Source organism: Pinus tabuliformis, chromosome 3_2 (assembly GCF_031772625.1).
Source record: "Pinus tabuliformis cultivar Carrire ecotype Pingquan chromosome 3_2, CPIR1, whole genome shotgun sequence".
NCBI lineage: Eukaryota > Viridiplantae > Streptophyta > Pinopsida > Pinales > Pinaceae > Pinus > Pinus tabuliformis.
This window is the reverse complement of record NC_142302.1, coordinates 608,167,509-608,192,282: the sequence shown is the minus strand read 5'-3', so window position 1 is coordinate 608,192,282 and position 24,774 is coordinate 608,167,509. Positions and strand designations below refer to the sequence as shown.

General features: G+C 39.5%; 1 protein-coding gene across 4 annotated transcripts in view; it reads left to right on the top strand.

Annotated features, from left to right (window-relative positions):
* The window catches only part of LOC149182083 (uncharacterized), a 355,894-nt gene that overhangs the window by 143,999 nt on the left and 187,121 nt on the right, over nucleotides 1-24,774 (top strand). For all 4 annotated transcript variants that reach the window (XM_089416738.1, XM_089416740.1, XM_089416741.1 and 1 more), the window contains one exon: nucleotides 21,244-21,285. In XM_089416738.1, the coding sequence (XP_089272864.1) occupies nucleotides 21,244-21,285 (42 nt within the window). The remainder of the gene's footprint in view (nucleotides 1-21,243; nucleotides 21,286-24,774) is intronic.

Below are 24,774 nucleotides of genomic sequence, written 5' to 3'. Positions count from 1 at the left end.
AGAGAAATCTCGGCAACAAGAAATACATACGAGGGTTTACCTCGTTCTCCAAGTCACAACTGATCCATGGAGTGGCCTGACTCCGGCAAGCACTGTGAAATCCCAGCGCAAACCCTACTTGGGCTAGCGTCTTGCCTTTGGGAGATTGCATCACTCCTTCTGTTGGAGGAAAATTGCTGTTCAGTCCTCCCGGCTCAGAACCTTGCTTCTTCGGCAAAATCTCGAACTTCTAACAATTATCTTGCACCGCCACTCCAAGAGACGCTCTTGGCCTGCGTCAGCTCTGCGTGAGCCCCTTCTTGGGTTGCGTAGGCCTCTGCGCTGCCTCTCTGATGCTATTGCTACCTCTTTGCTTGGTACTCTTTGGCTCGAAACTCCTTTTTGATCCAAATCTCTGCTTCTGCCCCTCTCACTGCAACTTAGATCACTAGTCCGATTTTCTCAGCAAACCATGCCCCAAAAAAATAAACTGATTTGATCACTTGTGTGTCTCCAACTGACCCTCAAGCCTCCTCTTATACTTTTCATGTTGATGAATCAATGACTGAGATTAAGTCCCTAATCAATGGCTAAGATTAAAACAGAGTTGATCCATGTCTCTTAGAAGCTTCTCACCCATATTTTTATTAATACCCATTAATATTTCTATTTTCTTAAGTTTAGACTTAGGAACCCCATTAAAAATATTAATTATTTTAATAACTCACAATCCGGGTGGAATTTCTCCAAACGATTTCTGGGTTTTGGAGATCTCATGTGTTTTAACCCCTCGACAAAATTTCAGAGCTAGAGCACATCCAATGCTACCCAAAATCAACAATATATTTATATACTCCGACATCCCCCCCACACCCTCGAAATTTCCCTAAAATTTGAGGGTACTCCCACATGTCTTGCCTATGCGTCTCCCCGTAACAAAGTCTTGGTGGATCATTGATAAAATCACTTTACAAAGTTTATCTAGAGAGGCAATTTTCCACATGCTAAGACTCAAAGCCATTATGGAAGTTCTACTGAGCTACACAATCTAACACTCCCTCTTAGCAAGGAAGGTACTTCCATAACCCACATCTGTTTCCAAGCTCATCACATCACTGTAGCTGTTCCCTCTAACATAGAAGCCTCTCCTGCTACTTGTAATGGAACTTGAGCCTCTCGCCCCTGAGCATCTTGCATGGCTATCTCGAACCATGACTACCCTGAGGTTGCCGACTTTGCCTCAATGTCTCAAGATCATATGCCTTCCTGGCCCTTGCACTCTAGTTTTCACACTTGGAGTTCCAATTACTAGCAATCACGCTCTGGGTATCTCAGCGCTCTGCTGCACACTGCCTTGGCCCGTTGCCTGGATTTTCTGCATATTGCCTGGGCTTGCAGCTTGCTGCCCATAAATCTCATGGGTTGCTTGGAGCCTCTTATGCCTTCCTTGAACACTTCAAAGATTAATAACATTTTTTTTCCTTTCTATGGGTGGCCCTATGTCTTTTTTGGCTAGTGGGCAACTCTTTGCTGTTGCGACAATCCTCTACAACCACAACTCGAGCCACTTGACTTTTCAAACCGCTATTGCTGCCTCTTCATTCCTCCATTCAGTGCCTGCGCCTTGGATGTTGGGGCCCTTGTCTGATGGTTAGTCGGCCTCGACCACGCCCTCGTCGACTATCCAATGTATGCGGTTCATTTACTGCGTCTCTTTATCGGCCGACTAGTCCGATGGCTGTGTAGCAGCTATGGCTTTGTCCAAATCTATTGTCCACATTCAACCCAACTTGATTGCACTCTGACCCGTCCAAGTTTTCTTTTGTTGGTTGAGCTCTGCCCCGTGCTTGCACACTGTTCTGTTGCTCGATTGCTTCAGGTTGTCGCTGTGCGGATTTGTTTGTATTGTGTCGGTCTCCTGTCTTTGTCCGGAGACTTGCTATGCAACTACAACCCTAATGATTGTCTTTGCGGCGAAGTCGTCGATTGGTCGGTAGGCCAAGTGACACTAGATTTGGCGACTTGACTGTTCGGTCGACTGACTGTAGCTCTTGGCGGCGTTCTCCAAACTTGACCCCGATCAGTGTGATGTCCAAACATATTCCCCAGTCTGTCATGCGATGTCCAAACACGACCCCTGGTTTGTCGTGTCGTAACCACAACCACCACCACTGCCTCTGTGGTAGCCACGACCACAATATGCGACTTCAACACCTTGTTTGCTCAACTGACTCTCGACGCCTAGTTTGTGGTCTGCCTGTACCGATTTTTTCTCACTTCACAACTGCCTCAATTTTGGCCCTTCCAACACTATGATTTTTCTGGCCCCCATGTGCTACGACTGTCTAATACAACTACCAACTCTTTAGTGTGTCGCTCTATCGAGTTGGGCGATTTGTTGGCCTCTTTGCGTCAGAATGCTACCATTTGTTTGACCTAGATTTTCTCTCTGCATAATCGCACCACTTTGATACCATGTTAAATTTCCTTGAAACCTAGCACTTGGCAGTAAATCTTAAACAAACCCTTGCACGATTTATTAATTTTGCACGACGGAAACACACAGATGTCATCATTGCACATTGGATATACCTTAGAAAACTCACAAAGGGGAAAAACTAGCAAACTGTGTTCTATTAAGAACTTGGGCTCCTGTACTAGGGATAATGGCTCATAAGAGGAAAGATACACATAGTTTGAGTAGCCTCGCCGTTGCTCCCTAATTGCCCCTTGTTTGCTTTCCTTAGGCCCTGCTCGACTTGCACATGTGAGTCAAATCCCTCCACTCAAACTATGTGCGAAGTGTTTTCACCTCTTCCTCAGACATCCTTTTATAACTTAGTAATGACAAAAAACCCTAGCCCTAGATATCAATGGCCAAGATTAAATCTTACCATCTCAAGATCAACAATTGTGACTTAATCTCTCATTGAGATCACTTAAATCACTTAATTGACTCAACTTTATAATAAAGTCACTTTTAATCGATAAATACAAAAGGTACTTTATAAAATCATTTTACAAAGTATCATCTAGAGAGGCAATCTTCCACATGATAAGACACAATGCCATTGTGGAAGTCCTACCAAGCTACACAATCTAACAATGTCATGGAATAAAGAGGTTCAACAACTTTAGACCCGCTCCCTTCTCGTTGTGCAAAACTACCCTCCATAGATATCATTTCTAGTAACAAGAAACAATGGCTACTTAGGCATACAAATCATAGACATCCAATAGAAAAGGTAATGGAAATGGAAACCTGATATATGTTTGCTTCTTGTTTTTTCCCCCCTATATGATGTTTAACTAGGCTTAGAGGGATTTTCCCTATCAACCTAATTATAAGCAACAAATGGGGAATTCACCCTCATCCAAATGTAGAAATGGGATTGCATCAGAAGTTCCAAAGATAATGTGTACAACTAAAAATAAGTATGATAACTAGGTCAACATGCAAAATGTCTATAAAGAATTCACCCTCTTAGACGAATGCGTGCAAAATTTAATGAAATAATCTTCAATGTAGGAGGATGTGCTCAAGGGTTCATTTAGAAAAGCTTGAAAAGTGTGCCCTCCAAGGTGCATGAGAGATAAATCCATAAGATAATCCTCCTAAGAGAATGCTCCATAATAGCCATCCAAAAATAGCAAGTGATCCACAAGATGCATCAATGAATCCACATGTGTGAATTTGAAGGCAACCAACTCCATGGATGAATGTGCAAGGTGACGAGTAGATAGAGCACTCCACAAGGAACTAGTCAACTCAATGCTATATGGTGCAGGGAGTAGGAGTTGGAAGCACAATTTTCAAAAAGCTTTTAGGAGCACAATGTTTCAGGAGTGTTTGTTATATAATACTTATTTTAATATTTTATTTGTTGACACCTAATCTTTGGGATTAGGTAAATCCATGTAGAATAGTGTAAATAGAAAATAAGGAGAATTGGAATATGAAGAGACACTAGGAGATGAAGCCCATGAGTCTCTCCCTCCATCTATATATCTATGGTCTGTCTTAATGCGAAATCACAATTCTCTTTAGGGAGTTACCTCCTAGCCTGACATGGTATTAGAGCACAGGTCCCAACCACTATTTTTGGCTTCCTTTCTGCCGTTGTAACTCCATCCTGCCTCGGTTCTGCATTTCTACAGACTGACACCTCTTTTTTATCCCTGCAAAATTTTGTGCATTATTGAATGCACTGGTTGAGATTGCATTATGTACTAACTGTTGAAGAATCAAATTGCTGCATTGAGGCATTGCTTTGCCTCCTGTGAAGATTGGAGCGAGTTGCTGCACTACCTGGATGTGCTGTATGATTCCTGGTCAATATTCAATGGCGTTTGTGTGTGGTAAGCCTGTCTGTTCGATGGTTGATGAATGGTTGAATGGCGATGTTATATGTAATTTTTTTTTTTTTTGTGATTCCTGGTCAATATTCAATGGTGTTTGTGTGTGGTAAGCTTGTTTAGAAACTTGTCTATTCGATGGTTGCTGAACGGTTGAATGGCGGTGTTATATGTAATTTTTTATTTTTTTGAGAAATGCTCGAATGGCGGAAACGTTTGTATGTACTGTGTTAATTACCTGTGAACTGTGTTAAAAAGTTGGGCTTCATTACCGCGCAGTACCGTGTTAAAAAAAAACTCTTTGTCGTTATTTTTCCCCACCGGACAGAGTTAAACATCGGGTTTTTTTGGACATGAAAAATCTGTGTATCGCCGACGGTTAATTTGTAGAGTGCCCGACGCACCCCGATTTTGAGGCTGCCTTTCCAATCTCGTCTTGTTGATTCCCATAAGATCCATTTCCCACATTTCTTAAGCCACAGACACGAGGGTTTCTATGTTGAATGGGATAGACGACGTAATGCTTGTTTCTTAATTCCTGCATAGACATATGATTTCCTCGCCGAGCCAGGCGTGAGAGAGAAGATAGTCCAGTCGAGGCGAAGCGGTTTCGATTCCTCCTGTATCCGTTTACTACTAGTTAATATTCCGCTTCCGCCATTTGTATACGTGTATCCCTCCATTACGTTATATAAAACCTCCTTTCATTACATTAACTCCGCCTCTCCCTCCATTACGTGTATAACACCTCCCTCCAATACGTTAACTCCGCTTCTCCCATATAACACCATATAACACCTCCCCCATATACTCCCCTCCCCCATATACCACCTCCCCCATATAATCCTCCCCCAATTAATAACTCTACCCTATATATATATCATAGTGCATTTTTTTACAGAAATTACCACTGGAAGTGCATTTTTTTCACAGTGTATTGCAAGCATAATACATGTTTTACACAATACATGGATTTTAAAATGCATTCACTGATATCAATTGTTGGAGTAGTTCTCTCTGGAAAAGAGAACTATCCTAAATGGTCAAGGAAGATAAAACACAATCTCATTTTTAATGAGTTGTGGAGAGGATTTTGTGAAGGAGAAGGAGATAATGCACCTGCAAAGCCCACTTCAGATAAGGAGATTGCCATTTGGGAAAATAAGAACAACAAGGCCTATGCCTTGATTGCAACATCTGTAAATGAAGAGGTGAGTCGCCATATTTCACCATTTTCAAATGCTTTTGAAGCCTTAAAGAAGTTGAAGGAACTGTATGACTCACACTCTGAACTTGAAGTTGTCCAATTGATGATTAAATTGTTCAGTCTTGAATTAAAAAATGATGACCCTCTTGCTTTAGCATCAGAAGTAAGATCCATTATGCATGATATAAAAACCACTGGTGTTGAAATAAACATTCCTCTCATAGCTTATGTCAAGGCAATATATCCCACTTATTCACATTATCTTGAGTCATTACAAGCAAGTGGAAACCTCAAGGAGATTACCTTTGACTCCCTTGAGAAGAAGTTTGCTGAGAGAGAGAAGGCTTTTGGGAAGAAGACAACTCCTCAATCTTCTGAAGAAGTTGTGTGTCTTGCACATAGAGAGAAGAATCATGCACAAGATTCTTCTAGAGGAAGAGGTGGCTGAAGAGGAAGAGGAAGAAGGAATTTTAGAGGCAGAGGGGGCAGACAGTTCCAAGGAGAAAAATCTGATCTTCATTGCATATGATGCAATAGAGATGGAAATGATGCATCCACATGTAAGTTGCCTTGTGATAGCATTGAGTAGCAAAGAAATGAAGGCAAAGGTAAAACCAATGACAAAGGGAAAGGTAAAGCACCCAAATTCGCTCACTATGTTGTGGCACATTCTAACATTGGAGGAACTGAAGACTTGTTTAATGCTTCACTTGCTTTTTGGAAAGATGATTGGTTGCTTGATTCAGGAGCAACTTGCCACATGACTTTTAGGAGGGATTTTTTTTGAAGAATTCACTGACAATATTGATGGAGCAGTATATTTTGCAGACAAGTCAAAACTCAAGCAATTAGGCTCAAACTGCGTGGTTTTCCAGACTTTCTTCTACATGATGTTCTATAACTCCCGGAGTTGAGGAGAAACCTGCTGTCTTTGGTCCACATTTGCCAGCAAGGACACTCCATTCATATATTTGACGACAAGGTCGAGGTCAGAAAAGCATAAGATCACTCTCTTTTCATGACGGGAATAGAAGAAGTAATACTTCTGAAGCTGCAAGGAACCTTTGCTCGTGCACAGAACTTCTCGTATTGTTCTCACTTTGATGAAGGTACATTTCCATCAAGTCTTTTATGGCAGACTAGATTTGGACACTTGAACTATGATAACCTTTGTTTGTTGAAGAGAAATGGTGTTACTGGGTTGCCTACAATTCCTAGGAAACTTAAACAATGCGATGCTTGTATTCTAGGAAAGCACAACGAACAATCTTTTCATGATTCTCATTCCAGAGCACATAGAGAACTTGAACTCATTTATTCAGATTTATGTGGCCCAATGCCTGTTCCTTCTGCAAATGGTAATAAATATATGATGACATTTATTGATGACTACACCAGAATGCGTTGGGTTTATTTATTGAAGAACAAGTCTAATGCTTTTGAAACATTCAAGAATTTTTGTGCATGGATTGAAAATGATGCACAATCTCATATTGGCTCTATTCACACTGATAATGGAAAAGTATACACTCCAAATGAATTTGAAAACTATCTTCGCCAAGATGGGATCAAACATCAAACAACTGTGCCTAATAATCCCCAAAAGAGTGGAGTAGCTAAAAGAATGAACAGGACAATCTTAAATGTTGTACATTCCATGATGTTTTTCAAGAATGCTAAATTGATGTTTTGGGCTGATGCAGTTCTATGTGCTGTGTATATAAAGAATAAGTGTCCATCTAATGCTATTAGAGACAAAACTCCCTATGAAATGTGGTATGGCCACATTCCTTTGGTGAGGCATCTCAGGGTCTTCGGTTCCACCTATTATGCCTTGATACCTAAGGAACAAAGAAACAAACTTGGTGCAAGGAGTCGTAAGTTTATCTTCTTGGGGTACTCAAATAACTCGAAAGCATATTGTCTCTATGCTGAAGTTAATAAGAAGTTTATAATGCTTAGAGATGTGATATTTTTTGAATCTTCCAAGACTGACAATGTTGTTGAGCGGCAGCTTGATCACTTGGATAGATTCAGACATGCAAAGTCTTTTCAAGAATTTGATAATGAGATTCCACATCTTGAAGGGGGGATTCCTATACTGGATCAATCTATGGAATCTTCTTCTGAATCACTCTCTCCCCTGCATGAAGCTCTAGCCACTGATCCAGATGGCAATTTGAGTGATGTGATTGACAAAATTGGGAGTCTAAATCTTGATTCAGTCCCAATTAAGTGAACTGAGCAGCTTGGGCCATCTTAGGAAGGTCCTCCAAAATGGATGACAAAGACACTTGAAAGTATTCATCTTGATGAGATTGGAAAGACAGGAACAATGAGGTCAACCAGACAAAATGGAGGTGATGTAGACGATTCTGATTCGCCTGTTGATATGGATGTTTCTTACGCTTGTGAACTGAATTTGTCTACGGATTTTGAACCAACTTCCTTCAAAGAAGTCACTTCTCATGATGAATGGAAAGAAGCGATGCAAAAAGAATATGATGCCTTGATAAAGAATGGCACCTGGAAGGTGGTTGATCTTCCGTTGGGAACCAAACCAATAGGCTGCAAATGGATCTACAAGAACAAGTATAGAGCTAATGGCTCGCTTGACAAGCACAAAGATAGGCTTGTGGCAAAAGGTTTTGCACAGAAGGAAGGGTCGACTATGAGGAGACTTTTTCCCCCACAACAAAATGGGCTACAATCCGGACACTCTTTGCCTTGTCAGCACAAAACGGTAGGAAAGTCCATCAAATGGATTTGAAAACTGCTTTCTTAAATGGAGATCTGAAAGAGAATGTTTCTATGTCCCAACCATAAGGATTTGTTATGAAGGGTCAAGAATGAAAAGTGTGCAAGCTTATAAAATCCTTGTATGGCCTCAAGCAAGCATTGTGAGCCTGGTATGAGAAGTCAACTGAGCATCTTCTAAAACTCAACTTCAAACATTATGATCTTGATGACGTAACTTTGTTTGTCAAGAAAGCTGACAAAACAGTTGTATATCTTGTGGTGTATGTAGATGATCTTTTGATGACAGGGAACAATGAGAGCTACATTGCATCCATAAAGAAGGAATTGAGGAAAGGTTTTGAAATGACTGATTTGGGCTATGTTCACTATTATCTTGGTGTTCAAGTAACTCAACCTTCAAAGTTTATATTTCTCTCTTAGAAGAGTTACATTGGAGATCTGTTGAACAAGTTTGGCATGGCTGAGTGCAATCCTTTGACTATTCCAATGAAACAGAACTTAAAAGCTCACATCCATTGAAGGAAAATAATTTGAGAATGCAACAAAGTATAGACAACTTGTAGGAAATCTCAACTACTCGACTACTACCACACCAGACATTTCATTTGCTGTTGGAACCCTCCTCCAGGATAATGCAAAAGCCTTGTCAGGGACATTGGTTTGCTGCAAAAAGAGTTTTAAAGTACTTGAAGGGAACTTAAGACTTTGGTCTTAAGTATACGTAGGTGGGTGAGTTCAGCGTGATTTGTTACTCTGATTTAGACTTTGATGGAGATAAAGAAACTGGGGTATCTACTTCAGGTTATGCTATGAGTTTGGGATTAGGAGTTGTCTCTTGGAGGTAACACAAACAATCAATCCCAACACATTCCACAACTGAGGCAGAGTATGTGGCAACAGCTAAAGCAACAAAGGAAATTGTGTGGCTCAGGGAAATTCTGGAAGATTTGCAAGAGAAACAAATGAATTCAACTCCTCTGATGGTTGACAACACTTTTGCAATAAAGTTGGCCAAGAACGCAAAGTTCTATGATCGAACAAAGCATATCAATATAAATACCATCTGATTCGACATCATGTTGAGGCTTACGCCATTGTTCCACAAATGAGAAATCGCAGACATCTTCACCAAAGCGCTTGGAAGAGAAAAGTTTGAAAGATTCAGAACAATGCTTGGACTCACCAACATCCCTTCAGATTAAGGGGGGGAATGTTGACACCTAATATTTGGGATTAGGTAAATCCATGTAAAATAGTGTAAATAGAAAATAAGGAGAATTGGAATATGAAGAGACACTGGGAGATAAAGCCCATGAATCTCCCTCCATGTATGTATCTATGATCAGTCTTAACGCAAAATCACAATTCGCTTTGAGGAGTTACCCCCTGGCCTGACAATTTTGATGCACACATATTAAAAAGAAACGTGCAAAATGTTAAATCTATTGCAGAAAACGTGAGAACATAGATTTAGCTATTGGATTAGCGATGATCATTAAAGCATCAACTACTTAGTATGCATATATCAGCAATCATCTACTAGTTATTAATTATAACATCGTCATCAAACGATCAATTATCAGCCACTACATCAATCATCAGGTTTCAACATCTAGAATTCGTCATCAGCAAATTGTAACAGATAACATCAACAATGAAATGAAATATAGCATCATATTCATTACCAAAGTGTTGTAAGATTCAGTCAATATTTTGACAGTAGTTTCAAGGTTCAAAATTGAAAGTGAAACTGCTATATAATGTTTGCAAAATAAGCCATAATAAAGACAAAGTACTAATACTAAGTTTGAGAGACTACATCTAAATAAAAAAAGAAAAAGAGATCGAGTATCTACTAAGCATTCTTCTTGCCGTAAGAAACTTCTAGTTTCTTATTCCGTGATGTATGAAGAAGAGGAGTAGGTGGAGTTGTTCGTGGAACATGACCAACAATTGCATGGCCCCGTTGTAAGGCTGGATGTTGTGAAGATAAAGGGAAAATTCCTGCAATTGGAAACTCGCTAGTGGTTAGGGGTGGCATGTCTGCTCCATGAATTTCACCACCGTGATCAACCAAAAGTTCTGTGGGTCGATTTTTGTGGACTGATTAGAGGCTGCATTTCCTTTTTGAAGGGGTCTGCATTCATTTTCGTGGCTGGCTGAGCATATACCTACTGGTAGGAGATCGATATGAGTGTGGAAGTTGTGTTCCCAAGCTGGTGGGGCGGAGTGCCTTAATCTTTCATTTACTTGGTTGAATTGGACAGATGGGAGATGAGTTGCCTAGCTGGCTAGACGCAGAGCAAAGAAATATATTCCTGTGTATATTATCAGTCCCTTAACTTCTCATTTTTTGAGCTGCGTGGAGTTTTATAGAGCTGGTATACTACTGTTATAAGGAAAAAGACCCTAAAACTTTCCTTGCTGGAGATATCTCAGTGGTTCGACTTCTTCAATGGACTGTCTGGCCTTTCATTTCACTCGAGGTTCGATTGTTTCACTGAAATTTACCTTGCTGGAGAACTTACCAGGTTCAAATCCGAGTTTTTATGCCTTGTAACTTCTGTATACATGATTGTGTGCTCATATATTCACTGCTGTTATAAGTTTGGGTTATTTCCATTAAAGAAAAGTGCTTAATCTCTTGGCATATGGTGTATATCGGCGGTGTATTTCTTGTTGAAGTGTTTTATATATGATATATTGGTACTTGAGGTGAAGCATTTAGTTCTGGGTCAACTTCTTGGTGTTTAATTGAAAGAAAATGCACCTACAACAGTTGGTGAACAAACTGTTTGAAGAAATGTCTCACTGAAAAAACTCATTCAAAAACTCAGAATTTTTAAAAGAAAATTGGAAGTATTTGACATTGGTAGTTTACCGTGGATATCACTGTCTTTGTATCAGCATTGAATATAATTGTATGAGCATTTCTGAGCATATAATAAATCGGATTTTGTTGAAGAGGAGTTTTCTAATGGCTGCTAACATATGAATCCATGAGTTGAACAAATCAGATTTACACCTACAGCACTGAGAAAGTAAACTCTTTGACAATAAGAATCACTAAAAACTTTATTATAAACTCAGAAATTTATTGAAAATTTAAGGATTTTCTGTAGGAGAATTTTAGAGTGGTATCAGAACATGTTCTTGGACAACTGTTGGGTTTGAAGGGCAGATTATAACCAGGGAAAAAAATATTCCAAGTTAAGAAGAAGTATTTGCCCAAAAATTTAAGATTATGACAAAATCTTTGCAAAGATGATAGAGCACATGGAAGCATGGGTGTCATCAAAGGTAGCAAATAAAAATAAGAATCACAGATCCAAAGATGAAAATATAGCTAAGGATCAGGAAGGAAGGATTGAAGTGAGCCCAAAGAAGAATAATAGTTCAAATAAAGACAAGAGAAAAGTATTGACTCCTATAGAAGTGTCAGCTCTTGTAGTTGAAGGTGAAGTCCATGAGCAAACCTCCTAGGATGAATTGGGAACAATGATACCCGTTGAAGATGAAGCTAGCACAGATTCACCCCAACAGGTTGGTACAAGGGTTTCAGATGAAGGAGAGTCAGCAGTGGCTACAGAATGTCTGTCATCACTTAGTGAGATTGTTGAGTTAGATGATGAGTACAAAGAAAATCATGAGGATACAACAGTCGATGATGATCCCCAAGAGGTGTGCAAAGATGATAACACAGGTTGTCAGCTGTGCGAACCCAGGCCCATCAATTGAAGAAGTAAATGTTGCTCTTAAGCCTACTTGTGTCCATAACTTGGAAAACCAATTGAAGATGAGAACGAACAAGATTATGGCAGCCATGAGGCATTATGATGATAAAAGTGATTGGTGGCAAATTATTGTTGGAGAAGTGCAGTGACACATCACAGTTTGGGAGGAGAGCCTTCACTTGCAAATTTTTAGACTCTTAGAAAGGCATTGGTAGAAATGAAATCCAACTAACTACACCTCCTTTCAGACAGATCACCCACTTGTGCTTGCTGAGATTTATCATGATGTACTAGTAGGGAAAGAGGATGATGTTGACAGGCTTACACATGAGCTTGAAACTACCTAGGTTTCCTTGAAGAGCAGCCAATTGACCCTTCAAGAATTAGAGTTGCAGGTTGAGCAGCTTTGTATGGAGTTGAGTTATCTGCGCTCTTCATCTTCCATAGCAGACAGTCAGTTAACTATGGCAACCATCACACAAGAGGATGTTAGGGGCACTCATGATTTGATAAAGGAGCCTACTGTGATAGTTGAGCACGAGGAGCACCCAGTTGAATTGGCACTTATAGAGAGATATGTCCATGAGGTCCCTGATTATGCACCCATGGGATGTGGAAACAGGTATATTTCATATGAGGATACATCCATCTGGGATCTAGGGTCAGTTGAGATGAGTGGAGTGGATATTGGAAGCCTGGGTTGGCATTGAGATCCAGGTGGGGCTTTCCATCATATAACAGAGGTGCAGGATGACTATGGCGTTGGTGGGATGGTTGACCCACTGATCGAGCACACACATTCCTAAGAGGAGTCCCACTTAGCGCTAGTTGCCAAACGGTTTATGAGTAAAGTCTGGGAGATGTCTTGGCACATCGTTCGTGTGTGGGTTTGCAGGCTGGAGTTATTTAGATGGGAGGACATTGCTATGCCACTAGGTAGGGCATTGTATGGAGACGATGCTCTTCCATTGATGTATTGGGCACAAGAGCCATTACGGATCGACACAGTAGTGACATCACCCTTAGCATGTGAGGGGTCGGTTACCCACCATTTTGTGTGTGATATCCCTAGGGGAATTTTTTTCTCCAAGATGGTCCTCAGCCGACAACCAACAACCCCTTGCAGCCACCAACTAGTTCGTTGTGCCATTTCTCTGCCACCTGAGCCAGCCACGTGGTCCCTAACCCACCTGCCATGATCGTATGTTTGAAGGTTGGCCTCCCAAACCTAAAGGTATGCCTTCTCATTTGGTAATTGAATATTATAGTTTTCTTATCATGGACACTTCTGGGCATGGATTAATGGGGGGATTTGACGGAAAGAATGGGCTAGGTTTGTGTTCTTGTCCCCTAGACCTCTTTTTGGATGTTAACCTTGCACCCTAGGCCCATGGGATCTCTTTTAATGACCCTTGCATTTTAGGGATGGTATTACATGGGAAACCCTGATTTTGGTTGTGTGGTCCCTCTCCCTCATCCATATATATTACTCCCCTTCCATTCATTATAGTCCCATTCATCGTTTCTCCCACCTAGTTCCAAATTCCTCCACTGGATCCACATAGGGCTAGCTCTCCCCTTTGTAACAACCCAAAATAAACATGTAATTAGGTTTCTAATTAATATCAAATTCAAATTAGAGTAGCACTTACCTGTGTTACCTGTGGTTGACGTTCGCTAACGACAACACGGTTTTGGGGACGACTCTCCACCCAACCGTAGGCTCAATTGCGCAAGGACTTGCTACCACTGGCCACCCCCGAGCCCTCAATCAACGTGCTACTGCCAGTGATTCCTCTGCCTTAGAACACTATTCTCCCAAGAGAATGAATGATAGAATCTTGGAATGATGGAATTCCTGTCATCTTCCTCACCATTTATTAAATAGAGCAAACATTAGAAGGGGAACCACATGCACACTCTCCATGTGTCAACATGCAACTTATTGCTTTTTTGTTTTATTCTTTTGTTTTTACTTTTTGATAGTTTTACTGATTTTTACTATTTTTCTTGTTTTATTTCTTTTATTTATATTTATTTAAAGCATGTATTTAATTTATTATTTTATTATTATTACTATTTTTCTTGTTTTATTTCTTTTATTTATATTTATTTAAAGCATGTAATTAATTAATTATTTTATTATTTTATTTATTGTTTATTATTTAATATTTAATATTTAATATTTTTTTATTATTTATTATTTTTATTATTTAATATTTATTATTAATGGACATTACACCCTTCCCCTTGCCCACACCTTGGGTTGGGCCTGGAATGGTGCCTCGGAGGTTGATGTAGCAAAACATAAAAGTCAACAGGAAAATGTACCATAAAATGCAAAAGACGATCGGGACAAATACATTTAACACGTGGGAAAAAGCCAACACATGAGCTCTATCCCATCATCATGGCCATCACCCTTGTTCCTACAAGCCCTAGATGAACCTCCTTTATCATTTAGGAACCCATGATTGCCCAACCCCTTGTGGGCAATGAACCACCCTACCTTGAAAGGGGTATCCACTGCCATATCTCACACATCATGCTCTTACCCCTTGATCCCCAAGTAGTTAATTAAAGAAAAATCATAAAAAGGCAAAATGCATATAAATATTGGTGAAAAAATCAAGGCTGGGGCACCTCATGTACCACGATTTCTCCCTCCTATACATTATATACCCAAGTGTAGGCTTCCATTTTACTAGCTACCCTTGTACCCCAGCATGTGGCCTAGGGCTGCCCCTTTTCATTCATCTCTTTATCACTTGCCACCACTTTTAAAAGGATGTACGTTGGACATATTATCCCCTTTAGAAGTAGAAACCACCTAATGAGATACTTGGTTAACCCAATCTGGAACTTGGAGACATTAGCAAATGCCAAAACCCATTATGGAAGGGCATGCCATTATGAAGTCCCCACTTCTTGTCCATGGTTTGTAAACTCTTTTACTTGATTTCCTTGATGACTTGTACGGGAAGGCTAGGGGGTGCATTGGATCTTATGTAGGATTGAAGGGGGTATCCATCTTGGGTTTGGTCTCCCTATGCGGGGTCCTAACCCTCCAGAGGGCTACATTGGTACATGTAGGGTGTGTGTTGAGAGCCATGGGTCTCCACAACAGTAGACAACACTCCATGGATCCCCAGAGATGTTTAGAGATTGCTCGAGATATACTTATTCGACGAGAAAGATGCACTTGGTTCACTTTTGCCCAGCCTACCCCACAGTTGCACCATGCACTTGGCAGATGACCCATGACTTGTATGCTAATGTGGCATCACTTACACCATTATCTGAGCCCTTATAGATGGACTACAAGCATCTTCGACTCACTTGGAGACCCATGAGGTCACTTGTGTGCCCTCACAACCATTGGGAGCACCACTGGTTTATTATGTGGAGAACAAGGGGCCAACCCCTTGTCCATTACCTTTTGAAGTACAATTCATCATTTTCGGCACTTATGGACTTCACTAGGGCTCTTAGAGAGCCCAACGACATGCATTATTGATTATTCGACCTCTTGGGAGGCTTATTATTTTGTTTATGAGCTAGTTTGGTGGGCTTGTCACCAAAAGATAATTATTTGCACATTATTTTAGTTGATGGGTAACGTAGGCTCAAATTAGGTAATTTGAACTCCTAATGAGGGTATAAATAGGAGAGACATGAATTCATTTGTATCATCACTTGGATTGGATCATATCTTCTTGTGAGATTTTCACTATCTCTTGAGGATGAGATTTCTTGGATGAATGGATGAATTTCGATGTTTGGATTATCGTCTTTCTCTTGGAGCTTCTATGATTGGCATATCTTGGTGATTGGATATATTCTTCTTACATGTAAGTAATGTTTTAATGCTATTCTTGTTATTTATCTTGTTGCATTCATGATGCTGGGATTTTCGCTATTCTAGGGTTAATTTACTGCTTTTCTTGGAACGAAATTGTGGAAATTGCATCTCTAAATAGTGTTGTATCATGTATGGGCCATCTTTGAAGGAATAGATATTCCTAGAGACTTCATCGTTGAATTTGTCTTGACAAGTCACCAAATATTGCTAAATGAAGTATAAATGACCTTGAAGCTACTTCCCTCAAGGCTTAGAGCCTAGCGAAGTTATTTAGGACTCCTTGACAAGAGGGAATCAATATAAACCTTGAATCTTCCATGACTCCATCTCTCCCAAAGGACAAAGCACTAGTCCTCCACAGGTGATCAACCTAGAGCATATTTTTCTCACCTTCTCTCTTTCTTTCTAGGCCTAAGCTACCTAGGTCACCTAGGGCATCACTTATCTCACAATCTAGCCATCAAAATACTTCGTTTTTTGGTCCACAACTGCGTTGGAGTTTTCTCTAGAGGACCTCCAAATTTCAAGCAAGTTTGACAGTGGGATCTTAAGATATTGCAAGCCCTTGCTCGAAGGTCGTTTCTTGCCCTAGGTTTCCCTTGGCTAGAAACCTCACTGGTATCATTGCATTACCTTTCATTGAAAATTCCTTCCTTGATACCCTTCTCCTCCCTGATTAGGTCAATCACATCATTGGTTGCACAACCCCATTCCCTTGACCTAACCTCAGGTCCACTTGGTCCCATGTGGTTCCACAACTTATTGAAGCCAATTTCACAAAGACCACTTGGAAGCCAAGTTTTCACAAGGATTTTGGGAGTTAAGAATCTTCTTGACAAGTCATATACTTAAACCCTAGCTCTTAGGATTCCGCTAAGCCCTTCCTAGAAGGCCTTTCATCTTGCTTTCAAAGCAAGCAAGCCATATATTTGAGCCTCTCTTGTGAATAGGCTTTTAGGATCACCTCTCATTGTGTCATTGATCCATTCAATTTCTTGATCCTTATTATAATGGGTCTCCTCCCATTAGTGAAATTCCGTAAAAAGTAGGGAGCCTTAGCCAAGGTGATAGTGGGCTATTGCTCCATTGTTGCCCTTGGCCTAGTGGTAGCCCTTCAAGGATCCCCTTTTAGGACCCCTGCTAGTTTGAGTGGTAACAGGGTCAAATTGCTCAAGTCTACCAGGATAGAGGAGATATGACTCACATCATAGTGGGTACACTCGCAGGGTGGCAGATACATTGGCGCATGCAGGATACCAGACGGTATGGGGTGTGTCAGCAACAGGCGGTGATACCCAGTGGGGTACAGGGATATGCCATGGTGTTAAAGGTATGCCGAGGAGTACAATGATCCATGGTTTTATGCAGTGGTGTATGGTGCTACACAATAGTATCTCAAAGCATTGCTTCCAGGGAGATCGATTGATTGGGACATTGGTAATACCAGTGGGTTTGGCTTACCCAAGATCGATGAGTAGATGAATGAGCATCAGGGAGCATTGCATTTCTTGAAGATTGATCTTCGATTGGAACATCACCTGATCAAAGACAGAGAGCAAGATACTCGTAGGACCACGCTTCGGTATCCATATGGGTTCTTGATCACACCCTTGAGATTGACCCATGCATTGGTCACTTTCTAGTCCTGCATACTGTTGTAGAGGCTTCTATTGTTGTTCTTTGATGCTCTCATCACATATAGTAGGACACATGGGGGTCATCTGAGATAGTTGGGTGAGACACAGTGCATCATGTACAAGAGAATGACTTCCCAGTTGAGGCATATGGTCGGAGCGCGAGTTGACAGATACAAGAGTAGGGATGACGTGAATCGTTGCAGAGGCAACATATGTTCTGCCCTTGAGTACACACATGGGAAGATGATCAGGAGAGAGCTGCATGACACACCTATGACAGGATATTTCGAGGCACTTTACGAGCATGGGGCATAGTGGACGACAAACCTCTTTTATAGGAAGGCTTGTGGGCTCCATACAGTAATTGTGTACATCACCAAGAGATGGGATAGCAAAGTCCGCTGTGATTTGGCAGGAGAAGGGTAGTTTAGCGTGCATTGGATTGATTCATGATACATGGCGTCCGTCTATTGGTTGCATACAGGGGTTAGAGACGAGGCACAGATGGGCGCCAATAGTTAGTAGCACTTCGCTACAACAGTAAGTTATGATCAGAGTGGCACAACGACAACATGGTAATATCCTTTTGAGACTAGCATGGGACACTGGCATTACAGGTCTCGATGGCTCAACTACCATTATGGATGAACTAGTCTTTTTAGGGAAAGACCACTTAGATCTTCTATTGGACTTTAGTTTGGCAGAGGGCATTTCACTTCTTAGTGATTTGTTGATAGTATCAGAGGTGACAGTTGATAGTTTATGTGGGCAAGGACCCTTTTTAGCAGTTGGATTGTACTTTTAGGAATTCACTCTTGAGGTACTTGAGGTTGGTTTTCTGATAGAGCAGTGTTTGGAGGAGATGGCCGAGATTTTGCATTTTCGAGATGCCCTACTTATCGACAGTATGCATAGGACCTTTGGCATCTATTCCTTGTTGGGAGTGCGTGGGGCGTGGAATGCTTCACGATGATCAGGATGGTTTGGGACACTGGTATTACTTTGGATCAACTTGGGGAGCAGCAACATGGGATGACGTTGCTTGAGGACAAGCAATTTTGGGGAGGAGAGATTGTAATGTCCCCAAATTTTGGATTACTTGGTGAGGTGGTTAGGAGGGATTTCCAGAGCTTTTGTCAGCCTTGGTCATAGGAGCGAGATTACTCCATTGGTGGGATCAGAGGGTTTTTACTTTTAGAGGAGTTTTATGGGTTCGACTGGGATCACTTACCATATTTCATCATCAGGATCAATTCCACACAATTTTCTCTTGTTTCCGTTGCATTTCTACGATTTCCGTAGAACGAAGTTATTAATGGGCATATTTTAATTAATTACATTTAAGGTGTTGTTTCAGGCCGATTACTTGGAGAAACACCTTAGTGTAATAGCTCATTGGATTTGGGGTGAAAATATCTACAGGGCAGGATGATGAAAAGGGGCTTGTGGCTTGTGTGATCACAAAGGCGAATTAGACATTTTCCGGCATTAAAAGTGACTCTAATCAATTTATAAAAGTTACTTTATTAAATAAAGAAAGGAAAAGTGGTTTTAATATTTAAATGGAGGGAAAAGGTAAGTGAGTTATAAAAATGGAAATGAGGGGGTCTCTCATTTATTCACTTGCATTTTTGAGAAAAAGAGCTCTTGGAGAGTTTTTGAAGAGAAACTTAGGGTTTGGGAAACCCTAGCCGCCATGGCTAGTTTCAGTGTTGAAACTATACTCTCTAACTAGTTCAAGGAGTGAAATCACTCAGAATTCACCAATGTGCTTTCATGGAGAAAATGATTTGCAGGACATTTAAGCTAGAAGAGGTGTTATCAGTTGATTTCTTGACTTTGTATTTATCATTTACCTTTTTCCAGGTTGAAACCATGACCAAATATTGAAGCTTTGTCTCATTGGAAGAATACCCATTAAAGATTGGAGACTCCAAGCTCAAGGAAGGACGAATTTCACTTCTTTCAAGTCAAAGATCTGCTATCGTTCTGTGGGTCGATTTTTGTGGACTGAGTAGAGGCTGCATTTCCTTTTTGAAGGGGTCTGCATTCATTTTCGTGGCTGGCTGAGCATATACCTACTGGTAGGAGATCGATATGAGTGTGGAAGTTGTGTTCCCAAGCTGGTGGGGCGGAGTGCCTTAATCTTTCATTTACTAGGTTGAATTGGACAGATGGGAGATGAGTTGCCTAGCTGGTTAGACGCAGGGCAAAGAAATATATTCCTGTGTATATTATCAGTCCCTTAACTTCTCATTTTTTGAGCTGCGTGGAGTTTAATAGAGCTGGTATACTACTGTTATAAGGAAAAAGACCCTAAAACTTTCCTTGCTGGAGATATCTCAGTGGTTCGACTTCTTCAATGGACTGTCCGGCCTTTCATTTCACTCCAGGTTCGATTGTTTCACTGAGATTTACCGTGCTGGAGTACTTACCAGGTTCAAATCCGAGTTTTTATGCCTTGTAACTTCTCTATACATGATTGTGTGCTCATATATTCACTGCTGTTATAAGTTTGGGTTATTTCCATTAAAGAGAAAAGTGCTTAATCTCTTGGCATATGGTGTATAGCAGCGGTGTATTTCTTGTTGAAGTGTTTTATATATGATATATCGCTACTTGAGGTGAAGCATTTAGTTCTGGGTCAACTTCTTGGTGTTTAATTGAAAGAAAATGCACCTACAACAGTTAGTGAAGAAACTGTTTGAAGAAATGTCTCACTGAAAAAACTCATTCAAAATGTAAGATTTTTTTAAAGAAAATTTGAAGTATTTCACATTGGTAGTTTACAGTGGATATCACTGTCTTTGTATCAGCATTGAATATAGTTGTATGAGCATATCTGAGCATATAATAAATTGAATTTGGTTGAAGAGGAGTTTTCTAATGGCTAACATGTGAATCCATGAATTGAACAAATCAGATTTACACCTACAGCACTGAGAGAGTAAACTGTTTGACAATAAGCATCGCTAAAAACCTCATTATAAACTCAGAAATTTATTGAAAATTTAAGGACGGAAGGGATTTTACAAACTGGTCAGTTATTTTCAGTTCACTAATTCAGAAGTCAACTGGCTATGTTAAAAGTAGATAAATGTTCTCTGTTAATCTTGCACTTGGGATCCATTAATGCATAATAGCATATTAGGATCAAGATAAAACTTAAATGAGGCATTGTGAATATTTATTGCTAGTTGTGCACAAATAATTAAAGATTGTGCACAGATAATTATGCACCAACAGGTAATACCATCCCGTTTTGTACGGTTTTGTTGTATTGGTAATACGATTTTGTTACTGAACAAAAAATTCCTGTAACGGCTAATTTGAATACACCTATCGTTAAGTTCTTGTTACTCATAGCAACATGCCTATAGTAGCTCATGCGCTTTGGATGAGATGTACATGCCAGTGAATTCTTAAACATTCAGTTTTAAAGAGCATTTGCAGAACTGAGCATTGGGGTTTTACAAGCCATCCACTTGCTTTTTTGTGTTTTATCACACCAGAAAAATTGTCATGATTATCTAATACAATTATACAGCCAGTTCTGTTTATTTCTTGGAGTTTGTGTGTTTTTAATTGTTGGAAAGTTGGAAGTAATAATCAATTTTGCATTAATGACTGCTTGCAGCTAGTGTGCTATTTTATTCTTATCTTGGCCATGTCTTATAAATTTTGGGCTTTTTTGATATTTTCTTGCAGGTTTTAATACAACATCTGCGTGAAAAGCTTAATTTTAGCGAGGTATTACAGATATTATTTCTTTAAAGCAAGAAAACTAGTTTTTACAATTTGATCTAGTACTGTGCTGGACTGGACTTTTGAAAAGCTTAATTTTAGCGAGGTATTACAGATATTATTTCTTTAAAGCAAGAAAACTAGTTTTTACAATTTGATCTAGTACTGTGCTGGACTGGACTTTTGAAGTTCAGCTTTTATTAAATCATCTTTTCTATTTCATGCCAGTTGGTACCAATTGGTAGTTTGCTTTAGAAAGCTGACATTTTTTTGACCAGAATACACGTGTACTAAGTTTATTTGTTGGTAATGAGTTGTGTTAAATTATGTATTATTTATGACTTACTAATATAGATCCAGTGAATATAATAAAAGATACATTCTGTCTTTGGAGCATAAAAGCTCAGTTCTTTACAGGAAACACATGTTTATATATTTAATAATACTTGAATATGATTTTTTTTACAATGAAGGTCCCCGTTATATATATCGCCATGGGTACCTTTTCAGGAAAGGGCATGATTTTCTGATCGTGCTCTTTTGTTAAATTATACTAATTAATTTATTATACAACATTGCCTCCCTCCAAAAAGATGCTTTGTCCTTGAAACATATGTAACGGCGGGTGTTTTTGGCGAAATGCTTCTGTTTCCCAGGAGGCTTCTTCTTCCGGTAGATTCTACCACTTGATAAGGTATTCTTTAATTACTCGAGATCGCAACTTCCTTTACCTGGTGGTAACAACTCCTTTTGGTTCTAAAATAAACTTGCCTTCATCATCTAATATCGGAAGCGTTGTCTGTGCATATAGGTGTTTGCCAAATGCCTTTTTAAGACAAGCTAGATGGAAAACATTGTGAACTCTACTATTATTTGGAACGCTGAAGCCGTATGCTACTTGGCTGATCCTTTTGTTAATCTGATATGGTCCATAAAACCTTGGTGCCATTTTTTTTTATTGTGTTCGTTTTTGTTTTAGGGATAATTGCTTGTAATGCTGAAATTTAACAAATACCCATTCTCCAACTTCAAATTCTCTCTCTGTTCTGTGTCGGTCAGCCTGCTGCTTCATGCGATTTCTTGCAATATTTAGATTTTCTTTTAATGTTTGAAAAACTTTTTGGGTTTCTTCTAATTTCTGCTTTACTGCTGGAACTTTTGTCTAGGAAATGGCCAGATCCTTCCATTTAGGAGGTTCATATCCGTAAAAAGCTTGAAATGGGATCATCTTTGCAGAAGTGTGATAAGTTGAATCAGTGTTGATAATATTGTTATCGGCAAAATATCGGCGAGGGTCCAGAAAACATCTTATCGGCAAATATCGGCAAGCATAAAAAATCAAATATATATATATATATATATATATATATATATTTTTTTTTTTTTTTTTATATTCAGATTTTTAAACATAGCCGATATTTTCAAAATATGGTGATATTTTGCTGATTTTTCAAAATATAGTGATATTTTGAAAATATCGCAATATTTTCTCGGCGTTATATTGTTTTGCCGAAAATATCGCGATATTTTCGAATATCGTCGATATTATCAACAGTGAGTTGAATTGTATCACTATTCAACAAGATGTAACCACTGAGCTCGCTTATTTTGGTTGTCTACTGCATAACAATGAAGGTAAGCTTCTAAGCACTTATTGACAGTGTCTGTTTGATCACCTGTTTGAGGGTGATATGCAGAACTTATGTTGAGGTATGTTCCAATATGTTTGAAAAACTCCTTCCAAAAATTCCCTTTAAAGTTGGCATTTGTATCACCAACAATCACTCTAGGAAATCCATGTGATTTGTAGACATTCTTGCAAAATATCTTGGCGATCTCTTTTGTTGAATCTGATTTTTCATTCCTATGAAGTGTGCATACTTTGTGAGTCTGTCGTCTGCTACAAGAATTTTATCTTTTCTGACTGACATGGGTAATCCTTCAATAAAATCCATTGATATTTCTTCCCATTTTTGGTTTGGGATATTTGAAGGGTGGAGCAAATCCGGGGTCATAATGTTCTCACTTTTATTTCGTTGACATGATCACATTCCGCCATATTTTTGAATATAATGATTGACGTGCATTATAGTAGGTTTTAAAGAAACCTACATGTCTGGTTGACAGTGAATCATGGGTCTCTTTGAGAACCTTGACTTTAAATTTGGAATTTGGACTTAGGTAAATCCTTCCCTTGTACCACAAAATATCGTTTTTCCATTCAAATTTTGAATTCTGAGGAGGGTTATTGATTATAGCACTTGTTTCTAGATCTTTTGCATACTCACTTCGGATTTCATTAAGCCATTCTGGGATTATAGCTGAGACTGCAAACAAGGATGTTTCTTCATCTTTTCTGGAGAGAGCATCTGCCACTACATTGTCCTTTACCCTTTTATGTAATATTTCCATGTCAAAAGCATCAATATTTTCAATCCACTTTTGTTGTTTTTTAGAGAGTGTTTTTTGTTGGAGGAGGTACCGAAGACTATTATAGTCTGTTCGTATGGAGAACTTACTTCCCAAAAGATATTGCCTCCACTTGGCTAGTGCGTGGATAATAGCGACCATTTATTTGTGTTAAAGAATGTAACTAGGTTCTATCTTCATTTTACTTGAAGCAAAAAATGCAATATATTTATCAAAAGAAAAGAATTTTATTATTGTTGAATTGACTTGTTAAAGCGTGGGTTTCATGCTTGGGTGAGAGTCAATTTAATGTTTGTACTCCATCAAGTCATCCTCTCCAGCAAATTCTTCAAGTCGGCCTCAAATAAGTTATCTACAAGTTGGTTTCCCTCAATAAATTCATGTTGGCCTAATATAATAGACACATCTCTTCATATAAGTCATGTCGGCGCATTTCTATGGACAAACAACTATGTAAAGGAGCATAACCTTCGCTCAAATAATCATCGAAAAAGTTTGGATTATCTTTGTAATTCGGAAATCACAGAAATGCTCTCGGTGCTATCTCAGAAGATATGTTTCGGTCATCACAGTGATTACAGGTTTGGTGCCATTTCAGTTTCGGTGCTATTATAGAATTATGGGCTTGGTGTTATTACAGTATTGTGAGCTCGATGCTATCACAGTGTTGAGGGTTTGGTGCTCCTATAGTGTTAAGGGTTCAATGTAATCATAGTGAGAAGGATGCCATTACAATTCAGAGTGATGGATCTATCACAATTTGAAGGATGCCATTACCACAATGAAGGATATATCACAATTCAATGTTATCTCAGTGAGAAGAGTCTCACAGTTTCGGTGACATCACAGTTAGGTAAGAAAGATGACATTTCAGATCAGTGGTATCAGAATTCGGTGACCTTACAGTAATAAGGTCTCACAGTGATGATGTCTCAGCGTGACAAGAATTTGGTGCTCACACAGTGACGTAAATCTTGGTATGCAGACACTGTGAAAGGAAGAACAAGGATGACTTGGTGCTCAAATAGTCACGTAAATCTTAGTATGCAGACACTGTGAAAGGAA